This window comes from Trichomycterus rosablanca, chromosome 1 (assembly GCF_030014385.1).
Source record: "Trichomycterus rosablanca isolate fTriRos1 chromosome 1, fTriRos1.hap1, whole genome shotgun sequence".
In the NCBI taxonomy this organism is placed as follows: Eukaryota; Metazoa; Chordata; class Actinopteri; order Siluriformes; family Trichomycteridae; genus Trichomycterus; species Trichomycterus rosablanca.
The window spans coordinates 60,256,572-60,284,361 of record NC_085988.1 but is presented as its reverse complement, the minus strand read 5'-3'; the positions used below and the strand labels follow the sequence as shown (position 1 = coordinate 60,284,361).

General features: G+C 39.6%; 1 protein-coding gene across 6 annotated transcripts in view; it reads left to right on the top strand.

Annotated features, from left to right (window-relative positions):
- Window positions 1-24,472, top strand: part of abcc9 (ATP-binding cassette, sub-family C (CFTR/MRP), member 9) — a 90,437-nt gene extending 65,965 nt beyond the window's left edge. For 3 of the 6 annotated variants that reach the window (XM_062994705.1, XM_062994709.1, XM_062994708.1), the window contains 7 exons: window positions 4,392-4,522; window positions 9,125-9,203; window positions 14,053-14,161; window positions 16,476-16,579; window positions 17,161-17,294; window positions 17,529-17,591; window positions 23,060-24,472. In XM_062994705.1, the coding sequence (XP_062850775.1) occupies window positions 4,392-4,522; window positions 9,125-9,203; window positions 14,053-14,161; window positions 16,476-16,579; window positions 17,161-17,294; window positions 17,529-17,591; window positions 23,060-23,197 (758 nt within the window). In that variant the 3' untranslated portion in view covers window positions 23,198-24,472. Of the gene's footprint in view, window positions 1-4,391; window positions 4,523-9,124; window positions 9,204-14,052; window positions 14,162-16,475; window positions 16,580-17,160; window positions 17,295-17,528; window positions 17,592-20,445; window positions 20,626-23,059 lie in introns of those variants that run through there. The other 3 variants (XM_062994704.1, XM_062994706.1, XM_062994707.1) reach the window with 3 other exon arrangements.
- The last annotated feature ends 3,318 nt before the right edge of the window (window positions 24,473-27,790 follow it).

Below are 27,790 nucleotides of genomic sequence, written 5' to 3'. Positions count from 1 at the left end.
CGCTCCCGAGAAGGAGGCTGTTCGAAAACCTAGATGCCTTAATATGCTCACTAGTAAGGTATCTTAAAATTGTTAAAAAACTGTATTTTAAAACAAGTACGAGGAAGCATCCGATGCTGCCTTAGCAGTGAAGGCAATTCCAGCATTCAATGCGGCACAACTTTTCTCACAGAAAAATAAAAAACATGGTGGACGGTATGGAGAAACGAACGAGTTATTTTCAATTGTAAATAAATTATTATTGATTTTTAATTTGTATAAATGTGTACAAGTGTATTTATTCGCAAATTCGGGCTTGTCAGCGAATTTAACCATTTTTGGTACAAGAAGGGAGATGTTAGTTGACATGCTAGCGCGTTGTGCCACCCCATCCCATTGGTTTGAATGGCATGATGCTAACTGTGTTGGCTTAGTTAGCAAAAACGGACGGAATCGCTGAGTAGCGTGTTTGAATAATCTGCCTTGTAAGTCGATGACTTAGGCTGCTGCCTATGTAGGCAGTAAGACAGCAAGGCAGCTCACTAGGTTTTCGAACACACCCTTAGTGTGCTGACATTGCTTAAGGAGGCAATTGTGAATTCAGTTGAGACTTTTGCAGCTAAGAATAAACACTTTTACTTCACAATTTTGTATATTCTGTGAGCATGTGTGGTTTACCACTTTGTTGCTGAGCTATTGATGCTCTTAGATCTTTAATTTTCAGTGTTATTATACAATAACACTTTGTAATGGGGTGGGTCGTACCTCAACACTGAGGCACCAGATTTGGCCCAGCACCTGAATTAATTGAAAATGAACCCAGTTTGCAGGATGCTCAGCCAAGGTAGAACTATTTTTGTCTAAAAACGACAAACAGAAACAATAATAAGAAAATAAAAAAACATATTTCCAGTAGAGTTGGGACATTTGGTAATTACAGTGGAACCTCGATTTAACAGACTAAAAGGGGGGTGCACTGGTCCGTAAAATGCGATTATCCAAAACAGGTTTTTTTCCCCAGGGGGTGTGAAAATATACGAAAACACAGCACTAAGGTCCACAAAAGTGCTAAACATGCACATAGGATAAACAGTAAATTAAACAATGTAAATAGATATGTAAATATGTAATGTAAAACCTGTAAATAAATATTAAAATTGGTGTACTTGGGGACTCAGAGTATCTGTTATTCTGAGTCTGAAGCACTGCTGGTGGCTACTGGAGCAGCGCTGGTGCGTAACTAAGCACTAGAACTTTCAAATATTAAGCAGAAAACAGAGAAAAAGGCGAGAACAAAGCGAGCCTCCTGACAAAATAAAGCCTATCACTCATGTAAACAGAGACGTGCGCCGGCTAGCGGACAATTACTGAACTACTGGTCTTGCTACGCTTCTCATGAGAATTGTAAACAATCGGAACGGACATTTGGTTTTCCAGATTTTGTCCGTTAAATCCGAAATCCGTTAAATGGAGGTCAGTTAAATTGAGGTTCCACTGTATTAAGTATTTATTATTTTATGCATTTTCTCCAATTTTCTCCCAATTTAATGTAGTAAATTTTTCTTTCGCTGCTAGGGAACCCCGATTTCTTGCAGTTGAGGAGGGTATATTGCTGCTCACGCCTCCGACGACCCGCACACAGCCCTTAAGGGAACCCTTTTCCACCCATGCACTCTGCACAGACGCCTCTATCTGCCAATCAGGGTCCTTACACAGTGTTTGAAGGCCCCCCCACATATTCCGGCGCTGAATCTCTGCGCTGGTGTGCTACTGGAATATCCCGCTGCGCCACCTGGGCGCCCCGTATTTTTTTGTATTAGTATTATTTAGTATTTTAGTATATTTTTATTATTTTTAGGGTTACTATGCACTAAAAAGAACAATCATTTTTGCATCTTCAGTCAAAACTGCATTTAAGGTCAGTGGCGTCAGAGTCACAGACATTCTGATTCAGCCCAAATTTGTTCAGTGGGGTTTAGGTCTGTGTTCTACGCAGGCCATTGTATTTCCTTCATGCCACACTCAAACTACGTCTTTATGGACATTACTTTACATACAGAAGAACCTTCTTCAAACTTCTGCCACTATGTTGGACTCAGAGAACTTGTAGTATGTCATTAGTCTTAATTTGTCTAATAGCAGTGGATGTCAATAATTAGGAGGGGTGTCTAGATACTCTCAGCCACATGGTGTACTTTTTCAAATGAGGTGTATCATACACTGCAGAGCATTTAAGAATGAACTACCTCAGCATATCTGTCCGTATTTACTGGACTCAGATAGCTTCAAGCAGAAGGTGCCAATTGCGGATCAGTTTCTCACAAGCGCATGCAGAGCCGAACTCTTGACCTGAGAAGCCTGGTTTTGTGGAACGATGCAGTTTGACCCCAACCTCAGAAAACCCCCAATTTCCTGTTTATTGTTCTAGCATCTGCATGTGGGAATGTGTGAAACTCCAACATGTCCCAATCAGACAACTGCCAATTTATATACGCCATTCGTGGCATGATAGGAAACACAGTCTTCCCTGCAAATGTAAACATTCATCTCTGGGGAGGGACAAAGGGTTGAAAGGGGAGGACTGGAGCAAGAGGAGTGAAGCGGGAGAGAGATACATTCCAGGAAGTACATGACTGAATCTTTGGTGAGATCTTATTAAGTGGCCAAGGAAAAACCTTTGCTTCTCCATCTGCGACCTCCTCCTTCTCAATGACGCAATGGAAAAATGACCGAACAGATGAGAGCGAGAGACTAAACTGGAATCTGGACCTGGAGATAGTCGTGATGGTGGCAGTTTGTAAAAGCTTGTCATGTGCTGTATTTTCTCTCTCTACGCTGCCATGATTCATTACTCTTTGTTGCCTTCTGTCAAAGCTCCTTGGCTCAGGAAAGCAACTGTTAAATGTACTTTAGTCTAGAGAGCTTTAAGTACGCACAGAAAGCTCCTTCTTTGTGTTCAAGTAGTCTAAACACTTCTTGAAGCTTTTATCTATGTCCTCTGCTCAGCTGCTCCTCTAGACTTGCACCCTGGTCTCTGTCTAGACTTTTTTTTTTTTTTTTCATTTAATTGTTTACCCAACATTACACTGTCTCGAAGTCAGAGCTCAATCTTTGGTTAAATTAGCCATCTACACTAATATTGTGTTGGTCCCCCTTTTGCTGCCAAAACATCGCTGACCTGGACATGAAGGTGTCCTGTGGTATCTGGCACCAAGATGTTAGCAGCAGATCCTTTAACTCCTGTAAGTTGCGAGGTGGGGCCTCCATGGATCGGACTCAGCATGGGCACACTGACTGGTCTGCGGCTATTCAGCCCTATGCACAACAAACTGTGATGCACTGTGTATCCTGACATCTATGTATTAGAACCAGGATTAACTTTCTCAGCGATCTGAGCTACAGTAGCTTGTCTGTTGGATCGAACCACACGGGCCAGCCTTCGCTCCCCACGTGCATCAATGAGCCTTGGCCGCCCATGACCCTGTCGCCGGTTTACCACTGTTCCTTCCTTGGACCACTTTTGATAGATACTGACCCAGTCATCTAGCCATCACAATCTGTCCCTTGTCAAACTCGCTTAAATCCTTACGCTTGTCCATTTTTCCTGCTTCTAACACACCAACTTTAAGGATAAAATGTTCACTTGCTGCTTAATATATCCCACCCACTAACAGGTGCTGTGATGAAGAGGTAATCAGTGTTATTCACTTCACCTGTCAGAGGTCATAATGTTATGCCTAGTCGGTGTATATAAATTTGAGGGACCTGACCTAAATTTGATTGAACATCTCAGAAATAAATCGGACCATTAATTGTAAGCCAGGCATTTTTTTGTCCAGCATCAGTATACCAGTCTGTATATGTACACTCTCTGAGCACTTTATTACGTACATTTATCTGGTACATACATTTTGTCACCCCCTGTACTCCATTTATCAATAAAAAAGGGACTTCTATATGACCCCCCTGCCCTTCACACACACACACATTGACCAGATGTTATTTGGTGGTCGGATCATTCTTAGCAATGCAGTGACACTACAGTTGTAATGCCATTATAGTGTTAATGTACTGGTATGCAGGTATCAGCTGAAGCAGTGTTTTTGGGATTTTTAAACACCTTATTGCTCCAATAAAAAAAATTGAAATTTACAGTGGCCTGTGATCAAACTACAACATCAACACACACTGTGGAAAAAAGAACACAGCCTCAAACTCTACACTGTATATCAGTGAGTTCTAATACTCTTTCTTAATAAAGACGCTGGTAAGTTTCTGCACTAAAGACCTATGCAAAAGCCAGGCGCAAATGCTGATTGTCTCTGCTGCCTAGCTCTGATTTCCCTCAGACAGAGCCATATAATTACCTAAAAAAAATCTCTCCCTTTGTTCTGTGTCTTTGGTGGCCACAGATGTGTCCCAAGTTCCAGAAGACTGGCCTCAGCATGGAGAGATTAAGATCCAGGACCTGTGTGTAAGATACGACCTTATGCTAAAACCTGTTCTTAAGCATGTTCATGCCTTCATCAACCCTGGAGAGAAGGTAGGTTTAATTGGATTAAGGGTTTAAAGCCATTGTCAGGATAGTTTATTTAAGTTATTTTGTATTATACTTGTATCTTTTAACACCAAACTTTTGCTTTTCAGGTAGTTTGCATTCACCAATAATGGCAGTTACACAATTAAGTAAATACTTGCTTAAACAGCAGACCAGAATACCTTAAATCTGAACAAGGCCTTTACCAGTGTGTGTGTGTGTGTGTGTATATGTGTGCGTGTATTATAGATGGATGGATGGATGGATGGATGGATGGGTGTGAGGTGCTATTGGTGGTCATGCATGCACAGACCTGATTGTAATGATCGACTGTGTCTGAGGGGGGAAATAGCCAAAGCCCTGCTCTGCGCTTAGTGTTTCCCAGAGGAACCGAATTTGCTGTCACTTTGACGTTGATGCAAATGAAACATTTTCATTTTCATGATTGACTCACCTCCTAATTTACTCACCCATTAACGCGGCCATGAAAAAAATTAGCTAATCAGCTGCTTTGATATATATTAATACATCAAAGACTAAGTGATAAAGTTGCAAATTTTATTCAGCGTTTGATTAACTGTTTATCTTGCATTCAGTGAGCCCTGCATAAATAAATTATCTCTGTATTATCAGTCCTGATTCAATTTAGAAATATCAACATGCTTCTTGTCTATAACATGACATGCTCAAACTACAAAAACATTTAATCGTTTCATTAGAAAGAGAATTCAATTATCTTAGCTCTACTACTATTCTGATCGACATATCATGGTTTTAATCACCTTTTAATTTCTCATTACATGACAAAAACAAAAATACAAATGTTGGGACAGTATAGAAAATGCAAATTAGAAATCTCAATTTATTTTTTTTAATCCACATCCATTACTGCATTTAGGCCTGTAACCCATTAAAACAAATAGGACGGTAATGCATTTACCACTTCGTAATGTTGCCATTTCTTCTCTCAACACAAAACATTTTGACACGAAGAAAGCGTCAAAAGGCTTTAGGTGGTATTTTGCTGTTGTCGCCTTTTTTAGTTTCAAAATTAGACGTTTTTTCTTGCTGAATGTAGCCAATATTTAAAAACAGCTGAGTACATGTAACTGTAATGCACTGTGTATTCTGACACCTTACTATCAGAACCAGCATTAACTTTAGCAATTTGAGCTACAGTAGCTCGTCTGTTGGATCGGACCACACGGGCCCGCCTTCACTCCCCACGTGCATCAGTGAGCCTTGGCCGCCCATGAGCCTGTCGCCGGTTTACCACTGTTCCTTTCTTGGACCACTTTTGATAGATACTGACCACTGCAGACCGAGAACACCCCACAAGAGCTGCAGTTTTGGAGATGCTCTGACCCAGTCGCCTAGCCATCACAATTTGGCTGTGTCAAACTCGCTCAAATCCTTACAGTTGCCCATTTTTCCTGCTTCTAACACATCAATTTTAAGGATGAAAAGTTCACTTGCTGTATATATGGCTTGCTAATATATCCCACCCACTAACAGGTGCCGTGATGATGAGATAATCAGTGTTATTCACTTCACCTGTCGGTGCTCATAATGTTATGCCTAGTCGGTGTACACTTATAAGACCAAAAGAACATCCGATTTTCAACAGCACACAGTGCAAAACAAAACAATGCAAAATATAAATAAGTATAAATATATACAGCAGACAAACTTCATTTTATTTAATGTAGCAGCTTCAAACGAACTTCAGCATTCAACGAGAAAAGGCAGTATTTTTAAATCAGCAAAATACATCCCAGACAGGATGCCAATCCAGTGCATGTCTCAGACATAGCCAATCATATCTGTATGTAGACACCCAACTGGCCGATAGCACTGCTGGGGATTCAGACCCTGTATCCCAGCAGTAGTGAGCTAGCATGATTTACTGCTGCAGCTTTAATTATACCTTAATTATAATCAGTGTTCCATTTTCTTTTATTTTTTTCTTTTTTTTTTCTTTTTTTTCTTTTTGGCATTTAGCAGACGCCTTTATCCAAAGCGACTTACATTACAGTTACAGTATACAGTCTGAGCAATTGAGGGTTAAGGGCCTTGCTCAAGGGCCCAACAGCAGCAACCTGGCCTGGTGGGGCTTTGAACCAGCAACCCTCTGATCACTGGTCCAGTACCTTAACCACTAGGCTACAGCTGGCCCATTTCCATCAATTGCTTTGTTCTGGTCAGGGTTGTAGCAGGTCTGGATTCACTGGAAAACACTGACCAAAAGGCATCAATCTACTGTCTGACTTTGGTCACCCTGCTTCCTCAGACCTAGCCAGTCATGTCTGGACTAGCATAATAGACCGCTGCACCACCCATGCACTTTAATCACCTTTAGTTTACCTTCGAGGTCTAATCAAACCCCGCTCTGTACCACACAACCTCTGAGCCACTAGTCTCGCTTGACTTGATTCTCCACCCAGGACTCAAGGAAGACGAGCATCAAGGCTCTTTTCAAAAACCCACCTCTTTCCTAAGCACTTAAGCTGACTTGTACTTACTTACTCACTTACTTATTAACGCTCTCATTCATTTCTTTTAAAAAAAAAACTAACTTTGGTTCTAACAGAGTTTCAGCAGGTTTGTGTTCCTGGACTGTTGTCTACTTAAACTAGAGTAAGGTAATGTTTACTGTGGAAGCACTTCTGTAAGTCGCTCTGGATAAAAGCGTCTGCTGAATGCTGACAATGTAATGTAAATGTAGTTTTGTAAATTATTGCTATAGTATCATAGACTTTTCTGGTTTTAATATTGTTGGACTATAAGCTGCCTCATGTAGAGCCAGAGTTTTCCTCTGACCATCAGCTGACCTAATTGTACTTAAACCCAGCCATCTAATTATTCACGTGGCAAGGGTTCATATTGTCATACAAGTGTCAAAACACAGGAACCATCATCAAGCACATTCTGTACAATTACAGTGACACCTGGTAATAAAACAGGCCCTTTCATCACCCAGCTGATGGTTTTGTCACAGTTGTGTTTATTTTCTCATGTGTTTGCTATCCCGAGCTTCTCTGTTTCTTGTCCTTACAAATCTATGGTACAGACAGTATTTGAGTTATTATATAGCCCATTTCCAGAAAGTTGGGCCACATGCAATAAAACTTAAACCATCTACAAATGTAGAAATTAATGCCTGCATCACACAAAAATGCTGGTACAGAGATATGTAACTACTTTTAAAGCTACTTTTTAATCGTTTGGGAATTGAAGATTCAAATTTTTGTATTTTAAAGTGGATTTTTGCCCATTCTTGCTGTATACATAACTCAAGCTGCTCAACAGATTGTGGTCGCCGCTGTCTGATTCTACTCGTCATGATGTGCCATACATTTTTAATAGGAGACTAATTTGGACTGCAGGCAGGCCAGTCAAGCACACTCACTCTATGTCTACAAAGCCAAGCTGTTGTAACTTGTGCAGAATTCGTCCTGACATTGTCCTGCTGTAATAGACATAGCGAGCCTGGGAAAAGACATTGTCTTGATGGATGAACATGTCTTTCCAAAATGCCAATATAAGCCTCTGCATTAGTGGTACCTTCACATACTGTATATGCAAATCATCCATGTTGGTAACAGTCTAGATGGTCTTTTTCCATCTTTGGCATGTAGAATCCGACAACCATTTTCCCAAAAGCAAGCTAAAATGAGGATTTGTCTGACTATAGAACTCGTTTCCACTGTCTTTTGGTCCATCTCAGATCATTTCGGGCCAGAGAACTCAGTGTTTCTGCGGAAAATTAATATATGACTTTGTAAAATACAGTTTTCAGGTTGCATTTCTTGATGCACCAATAGACTGTATTAAGTAACAATAATTTTCCAGAGTACTACTGAGCCCATGTGGCTATGTCCATCATGGTAGCATGTTTTTTTTACATTACTGTCTTTGCACGAGATTTATTTCGACTCCCTGAATCTTTTCATGATATTATGAACTGTAAATGGTGAAAGACCTAAATTCTGTGCAGTATTGCATTGAGAAACATTGTCTTTGAACTGACTGACAATTCTCTCAGAAGTTTTGGCAGAAAGTGGTGAACCACGACCCGACCTAAGCATTTGGTGGACGCTCCTTTTATATTCAATCTTGATGATCTCACCTGTTACCAGTTAAACTGCTAATTGTGGAACCTTCAAAACAGTGTTACTTGTGTAACTTAATCTTATTTCACCACTGTCCCAACTTTGTTTAATGTTTTGCAGACGTTACATTGTTTTTATATCTACAAAATTAGGTTTGTCAGTGAAAACACTGAAAACTTGTATCAGTTAAATAAAAAAAAAACTCAAGCAATTTAACAAATTATAATTTGTAGTTTATGTTGCATTTTTAAAAAGTGTCCCAACTTTTCTGGAAATGGAGTTTGTATATCCCATCACACCTTTGAGTTTGCAGTTGCTTATGTGGTGTGCACATTGTTGATGTTATGATGTGCAGGCATATTACTTACAGACAAAACCAAAGCCAGCAGTAATTATCTGGTTTACCACAGATGTCTGGTAATAGAAAGATTATGGTTGTGTAAAGATCCCACAGTTTACCCCACCACTAAGTCTCTGCTTCTCTTTCCAACCCCAGGTGGGCATTTGTGGGAGAACAGGCAGTGGAAAGTCTTCATTGTCTCTGGCCTTCTTCAACATGGTTGATGTCTTTGATGGTAAAGTTTCCTTGTTTATCTTCTTTACTGTCTGACATTAATTGTGCTAATGTGTCAGTTCTATTATTGAAAAGGATTTTTACATTTTATTTCATGGTCAGGGTCATGGCGGGTCTGGAACTGTCCAGGGGCACAGATCCATTGCAGGGCCACCCCCATCCTCAGACATAGCCAATCATTTCTGTGTAGACGCTCAGCTGACCTGTAGTACTGCTGAGTGTGGGCTAGCATAATGGACTCATAGGTTACCTCAATTAAAAGCGTATATGGCGATAATAAATAACACATAATTCTTTGTAGGCATCATGGTAACAGCAGTGAACTACGCTAGCCCACTACCACTAGGATCCAGGGTTTGGATCCCCAACTGCGCTATTGGCTGGTTGGGTATTTATAAACAGTCATGATTGTCAATATCTGAGGAGTGGAATATGGCTGAGGCCCCGCAATGGATTGGCATCCTGTCCAGAGGGACAGCTGTGTTAAAGTCTTGTGCCCAGTGATTCCAGGGAAGCCGGAACACTGTGACCCTGACCAGGATGAGGCAGTGGTAAAAGATAACAGTAAATGAATGAATGAATTAATAACTCTTTCTATAAGTGGATATTACTTTAGGGATAAAGTGCTTTCAGTAAACAAACCCTGGCCAACTTGCCTATCATTTTAAATAAATATAAAACCAAAAAAAGATTGTGTTTACATTGTTGTTACTTTAGTGGTGATAGAGGTGACTCTGTTTGGTTCCAGAAACATTTTAGCTAATTCTTTGTTTTCTTTGTTTATACTGCACTGCTTATGGTTTCTGTCCCTTTGACAGGCAACTATGATGCCATGTAGAGCCATTATTTTATTAGAGCACTCCAGCACTTTGGTCAAGTCAAGCTGAAATTTGGTTATTTTCAACATCACCTCTAGTTCATGTCATATGTGTTTTTGGGTAATGTTTAACTAGAAAACAGCTGCACTAGGATCACTAATGTGGAACTTCAATAAGGTGACTATATCTGTTTAAAAAGCAGTGCATTGTCCAATAAAAGGTTTACTCATTAAATGAGATCAGAATTAGCATTGCACATAGGACACTTTTCTCTGTACTAGTGAGTAGGGACTGACAATGACCAAATCCAAAAATAGACATTTCTATGCCTGACTAATGCAGAATAAAATGCCTCAGACTTGGCTATAATTAAATGTACCCTAATAGTAAATCTTAAAGCTTTATTTATCTGACAAAAGTAAAAAGAAACAATTTCACTGAGTAACTTATTTATTAATTTAGTTTCATTTTGATGTTTTACCACCTCCTCATCCCGGTCAGGGTTGTTGTGGGTTCAGCTACTTTGGAATCACTGGGCACAATGAAGTAACACACCCCGAACAGGATGCCTCTTCATTGCAGGACCTTAGGCATTCCCCTTAGACATAACCAATCATATTTGTATATACACGCCTAATCAGCCAGTAGTACAGCTGGGGATTCAAACCCTAAATCTTAGTGGTAGTTGGCTGGTATAATTTACTGCTGCGCCACCTGAGCACCTCCCAGCTTTATTGTATTTTGTAAATATAAACAAATTTAGTTTATATGTACAAAAATGAATTTAGAAAATAACAGAATCTAAGTTAAATAATACACACTTAAAATAAGTAGTTTTTGCTTCACCAGATTAAGGCAAACAGCGAATAACAGACGTTTCAGTGGCATAAATAATTGTCCTAACCACATTATTAAACTGATGTCCATATTTCACCGTTGATGTAAACAAATGACTGTACTGCACTATTAGTATAAACAAATGTCCATAGTTTACTGCTCATGTAAACAGATGACTGCACTGCACTATTAGTGTAAACAGATGTCCATAGTATAGGACTGATGTAAACAGATGTCCATAGTATAGGACTGATGTAAACAGATGACTGCACTGCACTATTAGTGTAAACAGATGTCCATAGTATAGGACTGATGTAAACAGATGACTGCACTGCACTATTAGTGTAAACAGATGTCCATAGTATAGGACTGATGTAAACAGATGACTGCACTGCACTATTAGTGTAAACAGATGTCCATAGTATAGGACTGATGTAAACAGATGTTTGCATTGCACTATTAGTGTAAACAGATGTCCATAGTATAGGACTGATGTAAACAGATGTTTGCATTGCACTATTAGTGTAAACAGATGTCCATAGTATAGGACTGATGTAAACAGATGACCGCACTGCACTATTAGTGTAAACAGATGTCCATAGTATAGGACTGATGTAAACAGATTTTTGCATTGCACTATTAGTGTAAACAGATGTCCATAGTATAGGACTGATGTAAACAGATGTTTGCATTGCACTATTAGTGTAAACAGATGTCCATAGTATAGGACTGATGTAAACAGATGACCGCACTGCACTATTAGTGTAAACAGATGTCCATAGTATAGCACTGATGTAAACAGATTTTTGCATTGCACTATTAGTGTAAACAGATGTTCATAGTATAGCACTGATGTAAACAGATGTTTGCATTGCACTATTAGTGTAAACAGATGTCCATAGTATAGGACTGATGTAAACAGATGACCGCACTGCACTATTAGTGTAAACAGATGTCCATAGTATAGCACTGATGTAAACAGATGTTTGCATTGCACTATTAGTGTAAACAGATGTTCATAGTATAGGACTGATGTAAACAGATGACTGCACTGCACTATTAGTGTGAACAGATGTTCATAGTATAGCACTGATGTAAACAGATGACTGCACTGCAGTGTAAACAGATGTTTATAGTAAGGCACTGATGTAAACAGATGACTGCACTGCACTATTAGTGTAAACAGATGGTTATACAGATACCTACACTAATGTAATCTTATGTGTGGTTTGACTTAAATATACAGTATATGGGTGATTCTTCAATTGGGGGAACTTTTACGTCACTAGGTTATAAATTTGTGTTAAAAATACATTATTACAAAACAAATATTTTAGGTATTAAAAAGATCATTTATTGCATCACTAAAAAAAATTACATACCAAAATAATTATGATTTCCATTTTTTATGATGATTTAAACATCAATATTTTGCTACTTTGGCCTTGTCCCCAACCCAGATTTTAAAACTTCTCTGCTCTAATAAAATGCTAAAAAGTGATCAATTCATTATAAAAAATCACAATCTGTATTTTATAATAATTTAAAAAGAAACAATATTTTTTTTCATATTTGTACAACCTATGCATATTTTTGAGCAATATATTACTGTCCCCAGCATTATCGTCATTACTGCAACAGTGTATGGTTTATCATTAGGGAATCATTTGAAGGTAACACTTGTTAATGTTGTAACCATGGAAACAAAGACTTGCAAGGAAGCACATGCCAGCCATGTCTGGAAATGTGAGTAATTTAATCATGTATTCCTCCTGATCATAGAGTATATTTATTCAGCGTCATTACCATTTACATCAGTATGGCAGTACTTTACCAAAAAAAAAAGAAATTTACACATTATTTATATGTATTTAAAGTGCATCTTGTACTAGCTGTTGACTAGCTTTAGCAAATTCATGGCCTAGCTAGTTTTTTTCTTTAAAAAAGTTAAAATTGTCAATACCGCAACACGTCATTACCAACACATAATGACATTTTGCTATGCCACTTCTCAAATAAATATGGAATATTAAAATTCAATTGTGGTCATTATTAAGTCTTTGCTCTAAAGCATGTAAGCATTATCTTGACATAATTAAAACTAAATTATTACTAATTCTATTTTTCAAAAGTTAAGATGGTAAAAAAGAATCACCCATATACAGTATATATATCAGTGGCGATTTCTCTAAGACTGCAAGGGAAGCTCAGCTTTCCTTAAAATGTCCAAAATTAAATGGTCAAATATGTACAGTTGTGTTAACATTTCACTGACTACAAATGCGTTAGAACACGTTCCTCTCGAAGACGAGTTTGTTCAGAATCAGCTACTTATCACAAATCGACTGACTCGAACTTTTCATACATTCCCGGAGCGTCAATGCATTTGCCTGTAGAAGCTGAGCGTCTCTTCACTTCAATGGGACTGCATGGAAGGTTTTTTTTTCACTGCTTCGAAACTCGTCGGTCATTGGATAAATGCCATGATTTTGTCCCGCCCCCGGACACTGAGCGTCTCTGGGGGTGAATGGAGCTGTGGGCAGGTCTGGACGCTGAGCTTCTGCAAGATGATTGGAGGATCAGTCGAAAGGCTGAATCCCGTTTTGATTGACAGCTATCACTTAAAGCTTCAGTCCCATCGCGGATTTTGCGAGTGAAGTCTAAAGACAAACTGTAACCCATTTCAGGCCATTTTCTTGAAAAGGAACAGAGGGCACAATTTATATATAAATAAATTGACAAATTTTATGATGTAAGCCGACAATGAGCTTCCCCTGTTTGAAAGACCAGCAGCCGCCACTGACATATATATATATATATACAGTGTATCACAAAAGTGAGTACACCCCTCACATTTCTGCAAATATTTTATTATATCTTTTAATGGGACAACACGACACATTTGGGCACAATTTGGACATGTTCACTGTGGGGTGTACTCACTTATGTTGCCAGCTATTTAGACATTAATGGCTGTGTGTTGAGTTATTTTCAGAAGACAGTAAATCTACACTGCTATACAAGCTGTACACTGACTACTCTAAGTTATATCCAAGTTTCATGTCTATATTGTTGTCCCATGAAAAGATATAATGAAATATTTGCAGAAATGTGAGGGGTGTACTCACTTTTGTGATACACTGTATATATACAATTGTTTTATTGTTTCACTGTTGTGTTATTTTGTCTGAACAGGGAAGATAATCATTGATGGAATCGACATATGCAAGCTGCCTTTGCAGACTTTGAGATCCCGGCTATCCATTATTCTTCAGGATCCAATTCTTTTTAGTGGCTCCATCCGGTAAACAGACACTCACATAAATACATACATGAACACAAACACACAGCACACACATACAGTGTATCACAAAAGTGAGTACACCCCTCACATTTCTGCAAATATTTTATTATATCTTTTAATGGGACAACACTATAGAAATAAAACTTGGATATAACTTAGAGTAGTCAGTGTACAACTTGTATAGCAGTGTAGATTTACTGTCTTCTGAAAATAACTCAACACACAGCCATTAATGTCTAAATGGCTGGCAACATAAGTGAGTACACCCCACAGTGAACATGTCCAAATTGTGCCCAAAGTGTCAATATTTTGTGTGACCACCATTATTATCCAGCACTGCCTTAACCCTCCTGGGCATGGAATTCACCAGAGCTGCACAGGTTGCTACTGGAATCCTCTTCCACTCCTCCATGATGACATCACGGAGCTGGTGGATGTTAGACACCTTGAACTCCTCCACCTTCCACTTGAGGATGCGCCACAGGTGCTCAATTGGGTTTAGTCCATCACCTTTACCTTCAGCTTCCTCAGCAAGGCAGTTGTCATCTTGGAGGTTGTGTTTGGGGTCGTTATCCTGTTGGAAAACTGCCATGAGGCCCAGTTTTCGAAGGGAGGGGATCATGCTCTGTTTCAGAATGTCACAGTACATGTTGGAATTCATGTTTCCCTCAATGAACTGCAGCTCCCCAGTGCCAGCAACACTCATGCAGCCCAAGACCATGATGCTACCACCACCATGCTTGACTGTAGGCAAGATAGAGTTGTCTTGGTACTTCTCACCAGGGCGCCGCCACACATGCTGGACACCATCTGAGCCAAACAAGTTTATCTTGGTCTCGTCAGACCACAGGGCATTCCAGTAATCCATGTTCTTGGACTGCTTGTCTTCAGCAAACTGTTTGCGGGCTTTCTTGTGCGTCAGCTTCCTTCTGGGATGACGACCATGCAGACCGAGTTGATGCAGTGTGCGGCGTATGGTCTGAGCACTGACAGGCTGACCTCCCACGTCTTCAACCTCTGCAGCAATGCTGGCAGCACTCATGTGTCTATTTTTTAAAGCCAACCTCTGGATATGACGCCGAACACGTGGACTCAACTTCTTTGGTCGACCCTGGCGAAGCCTGTTCCGAGTAGAACCTGTCCTGGAAAACCGCTGTATGACCTTGGCCACCATGCTGTAGCTCAGTTTCAGGGTGTTAGCAATCTTCTTATAGCCCAGGCCATCTTTGTGGAGAGCAACAATTCTATTTCTCACATCCTCAGAGAGTTCTTTGCCATGAGGTGCCATGTTGAATATCCAGTGGCCAGTATGAGAGAATTGTACCCAAAACACCAAATTTAACAGCCCTGCTCCCCATTTACACCTGGGACCTTGACACATGACACCAGGGAGGGACAATGACACATTTGGGCACAATTTGGACATGTTCACTGTGGGGTGTACTCACTTATGTTGCCAGCTATTTACACATTAATGGCTGTGTGTTGAGTTATTTTCAGAAGACAGTAAATCTACACTGCTATACACGCTGTACACTGACTACTCTAAGTTATATCCAAGTTTCATGTCTATAGTGTTGTCCCATGAAAAGATATAATGAAATATTTGCAGAAATGTGAGGGGTGTACTCACTTTTGTGATACACTGTATATACACACACATACAAACACAACAAAAAATTGTGGTTAGAGTTACTGATTTTTGAGTTACTGAGTTTATACATTGCCCTAAAAGTATTCACTCCTTTTGTAATTATTATTTTTATGACTTTCTCCGAGCAAACTGCCTTTATTTTCTAAAGTTACAAGATTCTGTCTGATAGATTTGCAATTTAAAAACGTTTATACTGTACATTTTTAATATGATTTAAGTGAGGAGAAACATGGACTCACCATTGCCTTTTTTAGAAACCAATCTATGCTTATTTTAACTGCATGTTTGGGGTTTGGTTTGTCCTGTCTTCTTTTTAGGTTTAGTTTCATGGCCAAGTCAATTAAAATCTCGTCAATCGTATTGCCAAGTGGTTTGGAGACACAGGTGGGAAAATACTCCAGTGACGAACCCATGAGGACACAATGGCAAACTTTTAGAAAGGCATTCAGTGGGAATGCAGTTCAGAGATAAAAAGAGTTATTGTGGATGGGTAGTGAGTTTTCCCAAGTGCTTTTGGGGAACAGTAGGTCAGGGGAATAAAGCCAAACTCATTGCAATTGCCTCTTATGGTCATGAACTCTTTAGCATTGTTGGCAAATGCTTTCTTTTGCAATGGCATTTGTGTTCTAATCATTGCATTTTTGTGTGTGCATCTTTTAGGTTTAATCTGGACCCAGAATGCACCTGCACTGATGACAGGCTTTGGGAGGCTCTGGAAATTGCCCAGCTGAAGAATATGGTGAAAGCTCTTCCAGGAGGATTGGGTATGGGATTTTTAAAGCTATATAAGAAAGTTGTTTTTTTTGTTACTGCTTTTGTGGATGCCCAACCACATAGCCCTGAAATGTAGTGATGCCAGGTCCAGGATATACCTGCCGTGTGCCCAGTGTTACCTGGTGGAACTGGACCTGCTGCAATCCTAACCAGGATAAAGGAGCTGATTAAATTAAATGAAAATGGAGTGACATCAAATAGTCATAGGAAGTCAATAGTTTTTATTTTATTAATTAGTAATCTTTCTTTGACAGCTACTGTGTCTTGTTTTTGTTACAATGATGCTACAATAACTTAATAATGCACCTGGGACAGTGGTAGCCTAGTGGGTAGAGCTTTGGGCTATCAACCGGAAGATTGGTGGTTCAAATCCAGGCTCTGCTATGCAGCCACCGTTGGGACCTTGAGCAAGGCCCTTAACCCTGTCTGCTCCAGGGGCGCCGACCCTGCGCTCTGACCCCAGCTTCCAAACAAGCTGGTATATGCGAAGAAAGAATTCATTGTACTGTACATCTGTATATGTATGTATATATGACAAAGTATAAAGTATATGTTCTATAAACATTCACAGATGCGGTGGTAACTGAAGGAGGGGAGAATTTCAGCGTGGGTCAGCGGCAGCTCTTCTGCCTTGCTCGAGCCTTTGTCCGCAAGAGCAGCATCCTCATTATGGATGAGGCTACAGCCTCCATTGACATGGCAACGGTAAAAATCCTTCCACTCTGTTTGTAATCCAAGCCTTTATTTAAACAAGACTTCGACTAGACATACACCACACTCTGTTTTCTTCTTGCTTTTTATAGGTCCAATTAAAAGAAGTGTCTGTTTGTTTTTCGTGCTTTGGATTTATTAGACCTTAAATTTCTCACTGAGTGTTCTTTGCCAGATAGTTTGTGCTGAGCCATAACATTCCATCTGGCTTTCTTTGTACCTTCACAGGAGAACATTTTACAGAAGGTGGTAATGACAGCATTTGCTGATCGCACCGTGGTCACCATAGCAGTAAGTTTGCCTTACATTAAACACAGACTATACATTAATCCATACAATCCAAATTCAAATCACCTTCTTCAATGTGATGTTTACAGAGCTCACCAAGCTTTGTGATTTACTTTCTTGCCTGCTGCTGCACTTTTCTTCTTTGTTGTATTAAACACATCAGCTTGGAATGCTCTTTAAATGGTTTATTTACATACGATGTGTTTATATTAATATCACTCCTATTTCTCTTCCCAGACTAGAATCTAATTATATTGAGATAGTTTAGACTTGACCTAGACCAGTATCAATAAACATGATGGAAATAAACCACAAGAACAAGAATCACTGACATATTGTTACACTAAACCTAGTAGGCAGTGGGCAAATCACAGTGCACGAATTACAGTGTAGTGTCTTTATACCCTATATAGGGTGAGGATTTAGATTTTGAGCATTTTGATATGACCAACACTGCAAGCCATACAAACTGAAAAATATAGTAGTGTTAAGACACCCACTGACAGACATACAGGCAGACAGACAGACAGTAAGTAAAAGTAAAGTATTAGGAACCTGACCATAAGCTTGTTTGGCATCCTGTTTCAAAAACAGTATTAAAATAGAGTAACCTCTATGTGATCTTTTTAGGTTTTCCAGTTCATTCCAAAACTGTTCAGTGGAATTGAGGTCAGGGCTCTGTGTAGGCCACTGGAGTTTCTTTAAAACAATTTTCTTCATGTCTTTCTAGACCTTGCTTTGTTCACAGGGGCACAGTCATGCTGAAACAGGAAAGGGTCTGTCCTTAACTCTTGCTGCAAAGTTGGAAGCATTTAATGTCCTTTATATAATTGATTTATTACACCTGTTAGCAAATGATTAAACAAGGTAGAACAATAACAAACATTAACAGCAACAATGTCACAAACGAAAGACACAAAAACATCTGCCACCTGCAACAGAGAAGTAGATAGAAAAGGTATAGACCTGAAAACCGAAATGCACAAATGACTACTAACTGGCACAACCCACACCTAACTCTTCTCCAAACATGGGGCCCTCTCCAGAAAAGGTCAAAAAGTGCTGTAACAGATAAATTATGCTGGCATCATGCACCAGCAGAAAACTGTACCGGACTGAGTCTGGCATCACGGTTTCAAGAAAAAAGCAGGTTTTCCAACAGAGGAGCTGGCAAATCTGTGAGAAAGAAACCATAATAAATAAACACTTCTACCTGGAGTAAATTAACAGCCATTAAGGGACAGGTGACTGTCAGGAATTGACATGTCAATCTTCTGCGCTTCCATGCCCCCTCTGCTGACTATATTTGACAAAGCAGAAGGACATGATTTCGTAATCGCAACTCACCAACAGTCTCCATGGCAGGTTGGCCCATTTCAGTTATTGGTCTTTATTAATTTGAAAGAATGAAGTCTGGTCTTATAGGAGTGTTAATCACTGCCTGGGATCCTATTAAAATGATTTTACAGACTCTTCTTATAATGCTAGCCTACCAGACTAACAATTCACTTAAAGCATGATAATTATGGTATATACAGTACATCGGTGTAAACATGTTTACTACAATAATGGTGTCCTTTGTAAATGGTGTATTAGGTGTGTTAAAAATGTGGGTGCTAGGCCACCACTGCTGTGACCCAGGCTCTATTTGTAGTGGTGCCACTGGCCTGGGCTCAACAGACCATGTCATGTACTTTTATCAGTTAAATAAAAGTTTAAACAATTTAACAGTTTTAATGAAGTATATATACACTGATCAGCCATAACATTAAAACCACCTCCTTGTTTCTACACTCACTGTCCATTTTATCAGCTCCACTTACCATATAGAAGCACTTTGTAGTTCTACAATTACTAACTGTAGTCCATCTGTTTCTCTACATACTGTTTTAGCCTGCTTTCACCCTGTTCTTCAATGGTCAAGACCCCCACAGAGCAGGTATTATTTAGGTGGTGGATCATTTTCAGCACTGCAGTGACACTGACATGGTGGTGGTGTGTTAGTGTGTTTTGTCCTGGTATGAGTGGATCAGACACAGCAGCGCTGCTGGAGTTTTTAAATACAGTGTCCACTCACTGTCCACTCTATAAGACAGTCCTACCTAGTTGGTCCACCCTGTAGATGTAAAGTCAGAGGCGATCGCTCATCTATTGCTGCTGTTTGAGTTGGTCATCTTCTAGACTTTTATCAGTGGGCACAGGACGCTGCCCACGGGGCGCTGTTGTCTGGATATTTTTTTGGTTGGTAGACTATTCTCAGTCCAGCAGTGACAGTGAGGTGTTTAAAAACTCCATCAGCATTGCTGTGTCTGATCCACTCATACCAGCACAACACACACTAACACACCACCACCATGTCAGTGTCACTGCAGTACTGAGAATGATCCACCACCTAAATAATACCTGCTCTGTAGTGGTCCTGGGAGAGTCCTGACCATTGAAGAACAGCATGAAAGGGGGCTGACAAAGCATCCAGAGAAACAGATGGACTACAGTCAGTAATTGTAGAACTACAAAGTGCTTCTATATGGTAAGAGGAGCTGATAAAATGGACATTGTGTGTAGAAACAAGGAGGTGGTTTTAATGTTATGGCTGATCGGTGTAAAGTATAATAGGGGCACAATGAGTCTGTCCAAAAACTGACAAATCACAGACAAAAGTTGCTGATGCAAGCCTTATCTGTAAAGTGGTTTAAAAATAGTGTCTTTTACTAAGCATTTATTGAACTATTTTAAAGAACTATGGCTTTGCCTTTTCACTTTCCTTCCTTTCATCCACTTTTCCTTCTCTTTTTAACTGTACGTCTGTCTCTGTCTTCTTTCTGTTGTTCCACCTGTCTCTGTTTCTGTGGCACAGCATCTGGTCTCCTCCATCCTGGAGGCGGAACAGGTGCTGGTCTTTTCCTCTGGAATTCTGGTCGAGTGTGACAGCGCTGCTAACCTATTAGCGCAGGAGAACAGCCTCTTCAGTACCCTAGTGCGCACGCACAAGTAACTGCCCAGGTCACACTCACAGCCTCAACAAGCATCCTGGTTGGTAAACATACGCCTTTTTGTCCCTTTTTAAAATCCAGCAGAACTGCATGCTCCGTTGGATTAATAGAAGTGGGGTATTTATGTATGAGTGTTTATGGTTCGGAGGCCAGCGGTCATGTGGTGTAATTTGTGTAGTTTGGCAGCATGCAGAACTGAGCTGGCTGCACCTGCTACTGTTTGTCTTGGCTACCTCAGGAGAGTTTATAAAAGGAAAGAAGTAATGCTTTCTTGTTTCCATAAACATCATGTTTTACGTCCTCACCAGCTACCAGTATTTAAATGGACATTAGTTTACATGTTCATAATAATTTTAATTATAATAGCAATACAGTTTAAAGGCTGCAAGTGTGAATGAGGCAAAGCCAGAACATAGCCGGTTCTGCCTTGTGTTCTAAATGTGTCATCTGACCTTCAACCAACAAATAATAATAGACGAATACAATCTGCCAAAACTCATAACAAACATTTCTGTCTTATTTGACCCCAGTAATTAGTCAAACACCATCAATGCTGAAAAAGTACTTTTTGAAGACCTAGGCTAATTACTTTAGATAAAAAAAAAAAAAAAAAAAATGATGTGTGGGTTAAAGAGGTGATCTGACCTACAAAAATGCCTGCTTAAAAATTGTCAACAAAATCATGTGTGCCATGCACATTGAACTGTAGATTAATGAGGTTCTTAGGTGACACAGTGTACTATTACACTAACCCACCACTGCCAAGATTCGGGTTTGAATCTCAGCAATGCTATCGGCCCACTGAGTGTCTACACAAACCTGATTAGGTATGTCTACCTCAATAGATTGCCTCTCTGTCCAGGATATTCTTGCCTTTTGCTGCGTGTTTGGTGGAACTGGGCCTGTCGCAGCCCTAATCAGGGTGTTACCTAAACATGTCAAATTTCTCTAAAATAGCACTAGTATACACTGATCAGCCATAACATTAACACCACCTCCTTGTTTCTACACTCACTGTCCATTTTATCAGCTCCACTTACCGAAGCACTTTAAAGTTCTACAATTACTGACTGTAGTCCATCTATTTTTCTACATACTTTTTCAACCTGATTTCACCCTGTTCTTCAATGGTCAGGACCCTCACAGGACCACCACAGAGCAGGTATTATTTAGGCGGTGGATCATTCTCAGCACTGCAGTGACACTGACATGGTGGTGGTGTGTTAGTGTGTGTTGTGCTGGTATGAGTGGATCAGACACAGCAGCGCTGCTGGAGTTTTTAAATACCGTGTCCACTCACTGTTCACTCTATTAGACACTCCTACCTAGTTGCTCCACCTTGTAGATGTAAAGTCAGAGACGATCGCTCATCTATTGATGCTGTTTGAGTTGGTCATCTTCTAGACCTTCATCAGTGGTCACAGGACGCTGCCTACGGGGCGCTGTTGGCTGGATACATTTTTAGTTGGTGGACTATTTTCAGTCCAGCAGTGACAGCGAGGTGTTTAAAAACGCCATCAGCATTGCTGTGTGTTATCCACTCATACCAGCACAACACACACTAACACACCACCACCATGTCAGTGTCACCGCAGTGCTAAGAATGATTCACCACCCAAATAATACCTGCTCTTTAATGGTCCTAATGGTCCAGTAATTGTAGAACTACAAAGTGCTTCTATATGGTAAGTGGAGCTGATAAAATGGACAGTGAGTGTAGAAACATGGAGGTGGTTTTAATGTTATGGCTGATCAGCGCAGCAGTCTATTGTGTGCTTGGCCATGGTTGGTTGGGGACTCAAGGAGAAGGTTGGATAGCGTTTCTCTTTATTGCTGCTGCATTAGAAACCCTATGTGGTCTGGTTTGGGCATCAGCACGGGTAGTGGAGGAACATATAGGGAAAATTGTGACTCTGGGTATTGCTATGTTTAGAGAAAAAATAAACAAAACCACAAAACTTCAATCTGGCTGTGAAGCATGGTGGAGGGAGTATCAAATTTGGGGCTGGACAGCTTGCAGAAAACAAGTAATTCATCAGTACAGGAGCATGTCAGGGTTGTGATTTATTACTTGAAGACATTTTAAAATGGTTATTAAATAGAAGTGTCTATGTACTATTTTTAACCCAGACTGCTATTGATTAGTCAGTGTGCATCTATTACTATGACTTTAGTTTAAGCAGATATCCTGTTATTTTAAAGGGTCAAAGGGTTCCCTAATCTTTTCTTGCAGCCATATACTGGAGGAACCTTATGGTAGTGTAAACTGTAAGCCTGGTTTTATATGCTCTGACTTTCTTTTCCCATTAAGGGCATGAGCTGTCACTTTTTAGAACTAGCAGAAGCTTACATTCGGAGACAGCGGGGCAGCCAGCCAAATGCATATTCGAATAGTTTAATCATGCTTATATTTATATCTGTGGGTGCATGTGGCTGCGCACTTATCTGCCTGCCTTTGTGCCTGTGTGTCTCCCACAGCACCGGGTTCATACTATCCTGACGGCTGATCTTGTGATTGTGATGAAGAGAGGGAACATCTTGGAGTATGGGAAACCAGAGGCACTTATGGAGCAGGAGGATAGCATGTTTGCCTCTTTTGTCAAAGCAGACATGTAAGGGATGTGTAACCAAAACGGCAGGATGGACTGTGTCAAGAGTACTTGTTTTTTTTTATCTTTTACCAATGTACATTAGATACTAATGCGGTATTTTTATTGCAATTATATATGTTTTTCATTTTATATGTTACTAAGTTCTTAAATGTATAAAATAAGCAGCTATATACAGTGTTTTCAGAAGGGTAAGATCCCTTGTGATTTGCTGCACACTGTATTGTGTTGAGAATTTTTTTTACTGAATTTACATTTGATATTACACCCGTAATGACTGAGTCATAAACAAGTCATAAGTCTATTATTTATAAAACTGTTCCCTTTATTCAATACTTTAAAGAAGTCTCTTTAGCAGCAGTCACAATTGAGTCTTAACTGAAGAGCTTTGCAAGCTATGCACATGTGAATTTGGGCAGTTTATCTCATTCTTCATGGCAGATCCTCACAATCTTAGTTATATGTTAATACGAGCATTTGTAAACTGCCATCTTCAGGTCTCCTCCAAGATGTTCTATAGCGTTTTTTAGGCCAGGGTCACTCAAGAGACTTGCCCCAAAGCCACTTTAGTGTTGTTACTGAGTCATTGGTGTGTCACACATGATGCCTCCACCACCATATTTTACAGTAGGAATGGTATAGGCCAGGTGATCTGCAGTGCCTGTATTTTGCCAGACGTGATGCCTGCTGGTCTGCCCAAGGAGTCTTCATTTTTGTCTTATCGGACTAGAGCATATTTTTTGTCCTTTAGTCGTAGGAGTTGGAGTCGCGAACTCTAAGCAGGCTGTGATATGCAAGACACCAACTGAGTTTTAGATGCACCTCAGGTATACTAAGCAATAATTATACTGGCCACAATTTGGAGTGCCATAGCAAATGGTCTGAATACCTTAAACAACACAGTAAAGTTAGCAAAAAGTCAAGGGATCTGAGTACTTTCTGAATCCTCTGTATACTGTTATAAAGGGTACCAACACTGTACAGAGATTGTCAGTACATTTCAAACCCGACACACTGTCTGTCTAACGTGCATTGCTGATTTTTTAGACTGCTATCACCAGAGGCACAAATGACTATGCAAAATATTTAGATTTAGGCTGAAACAGCCAGCACATGCATTGAGACCTGTTTGACTAACCTAAGAATAATAACTTGTGATTTCCTTTCCTTTTAGAATAGAAAGTATTAACAAAATGTTTATACACATTATACTTTTATATCTGTAAACATCTTTTTTATATTGTCTGATTGCTTAAACTATATTTTAATTTGTGCTTTCTAATTTGTGTTTTCATGTATGGCTTTTTATTTCTGGTGAGTTAGTTCATAGTCATATGTATGTTGTGTTTGTCCCCCTTCAGTAGCAGTAATATCAGTCCACCACAAGCAGATTATACATTTCAAGTCCAGTTTTCTTCATTCTGGCTGGGGAGCATAACAACATGTCTGTGCACTAAAAATATAAATTTACTTTGACCTGTATTCAGGATTTTTTACCTTAATAACTTTGTCACATTTTCCAAATTTGATATTAGTCTGTAACTTCAGAATGAAATGTTCTTTTATTGAGGTGCTCAGGAGGCACAGCGGTCTGTAATGCTAGCCCATCTCTGCTTAGATCTGTGTTCAAGGTGGTAGTGGGTGGGATGATGGCAAAATGCCACACTTTTTTGATGTCGGACAGGCAAGCCATTCTAGCACCTGCACTCTAATTGTGTGTCATGTTAAATAAGCTTAAATGTCCCTAAAAAATGCAGCATATATTGTGCCAAAATTTGTATACACTGATCAGCCATAACATTAAAACCACCTCTTTGTTTCTACACTCACTGTCCATTTTATCAGCTCCACTTACCATATAGAAGCACTTTGTAGTTCTACAATTACTGACTGTAGTCCATCTGTTTCTTTACATACTTTTTTGCCTGCTTTCACCCTGTTCTTCAATGCTCAGACAGGTATTATTTGGGTGGTGGATCATTCTCAGCACTGCAGTGACACTGACATGGTGGTGGTGTGTTAGTGTGTGTTGTGCTGGTATGAGTGGATCAGACACAGCAGCGCTGCTGGAGTTTTTAAATACCGTGTCCACTCACTGTCCACTCTAGTAGACATTCCTTCCTAGTTGGTCCACCTTGTAGATGTAAAGTCAGAGACGGTCGCTCATCTATTGCTGCTGTTTGAGTTGGTCATCTTCTAGACCTTCATCAGTGGTCACAAGATGCTGCCCACGGGGCGCTGTTGTCTGGATAATTTGGTTGGTGGACTATTCTCAGTCAAGCAGTGACAGTGAGGTGCTTAAAAACTCCATCAGCGCTGCTGTGTCTGATCCACTCATACCAGCACAACACACACTAACACACCACCACCATGTCAGTGTCACTGCAGTGCTGAGAATGATCCACCACCCAAATAATACCTGCACTGTAGCTCTGTCCTGTGGGGGTCCTGACCATTTAATAACATCAGGAAAGGGGGCTAACAAAGCATGCAGAGAAACAGATGGACTACAGTCAGTAATGGTAGAACTGCAAAGTGCTTCTATATGGTAAGTGGAGCTGATGAAATGGACAGTGAGTGTAGAAACAGGTGGTTTTAATGTTATGAGAGTAGGAGGTGGTTTTAATGTTATGGCATTAATTGCGCTTTCACAGACTTACAAGTTACCCATGCAATGGGCACTAATACACCCGACTGACACTGGCTATTAAACTTAATCTGAATGGTTATTTTTATATTTTTGTGGACAATCTAAAAGCATGATTAATTCAATAGTGCATTGGCCTGTTTCATATTTTGTATAATTACAAATAAAAATGAAGTTAATAAGGCACATTAATAAATGTCCTGAGGTGCTTGGGTGATGCAGTGGAAAACTGCACTAGCCCACTTGAATTCCCAGCAGTGCTATCAGCAGGTCAGGCGTCTACATACAGATATAATACAGATATTTATGAGGGCGTAATATAATTAAAGCCAATAAGACATCTTATAGACACACAGAAGTGATATTTGCCTAAAAATACATTTTTTACGAGGTGACCATGGTAATCTGATCTCTGTTATTTAAACAGCCTATGTGCCAGTGCTAGCTCTCACCCTTTTATACTGATAGACACTGTATTGAAAGAAGCTACTCAGCTGTGATACATAAGTGTATGTAAATACATTGATTAAATTATTACTTCAGGTTATTTCTAACAAATAGTGGTTATTATACTGATTATGAAATGTAAATGCACTCATTAGCAATCGGGCCACCATGGATTGTGGTGTAGTATTTAAAAAACGAGTAGCTTCATTAGTTCCACTTAGTGCTGGGAAATTTCAGACATTTATACTTTGCATAATTGGACATGGTGTGTTAAACTGGAACTGACCTGAACAGGGCAGAATATCTACGACATCTATTTACATTGCCATGCCAAGTGCGTCACATCCATTAACACCTCTTCAGGCCAGTAGCTGTCATGTGACCTTAAAGCACATGAGAGGATCACTCCAGTGATGTCAGAGTCAAATGTCAGAGAACTTCCCATCATTTACCATTCCAATACAGAGAACTGGTCTAATGTCTTTGAAATTCAAACACACAGTCAGTTGGTTTGATTTGCTTTCATTAAAGTCAAGATCTATTTAATAACATTACAGAGAAAACAGATTTAGAATTGGTTTGCAGTCAAGTGATCTACGCAACATGATCTCTTTGAGTACCACTATTACCCCCTATATCCAAATAAGGACCACACTACTGTCATGCAATACCAAGAGAACTTTTTCTCTTCTGGCTGAGGCATCAGTTACTGCCAGCAGTGGTTTTATATAAGCTGTAAGCAGCACTTCATTAAGCAACACACCAATCCTCTATTAGCTGGAAATTTAATCATACAATAGACTGCTAATGTATGCAACCCATTGAACTTAAGCTGCAATTACACTTCACACACTTAAGCGATTTACGTAAGCATAGCAATCCATAAAGATGTACCACAACACTACACACCAGACACACACCGCTTTTACCAGGAGCTTGCAGATACAGCAAGTCATTTCATAAGTTATTTAATTTGATGCACATTGTTGTGAAGAACAATGCAGTGTATTGTAATATCACATTCAGGAATTTTTTATGTATCCTAAATGTACATATGTAATTGCTTACGTTACACAGTGTGCCTATTTTTTACACTTGAATAAATTTTCAGTTGTATATTTGTGTCTGTTGTTGTTAAATCACTGAATTAAAATGTAGTAACAAAGAAGATGAAGTTGCTCTATCGCACTACAATGGAATGACATATTCAAACCAAATCAGTCAAACAGATTCAAAGGTCATTAACGGAACTGCAATGTCACTAACATGGTAATGTGTTTTGATATGAGTTATTAAGTCAGCAAAGCCGCCCCACAACATTATGGATCCTTCCCCATGTTTTACTGCATTTACCATTGTGATCAAAGAACAGGGAATAAAACTGGTCTTTTTAAGGATCAAAGCCACCATTTATAGATTAAGTAAAGTTATGTGAGTGCTGAGAAGGTGAGGACAGGTACGTCTAATCCCTAGTCACAGGTTAGACTGATTTTGTCAAGTTTTTAT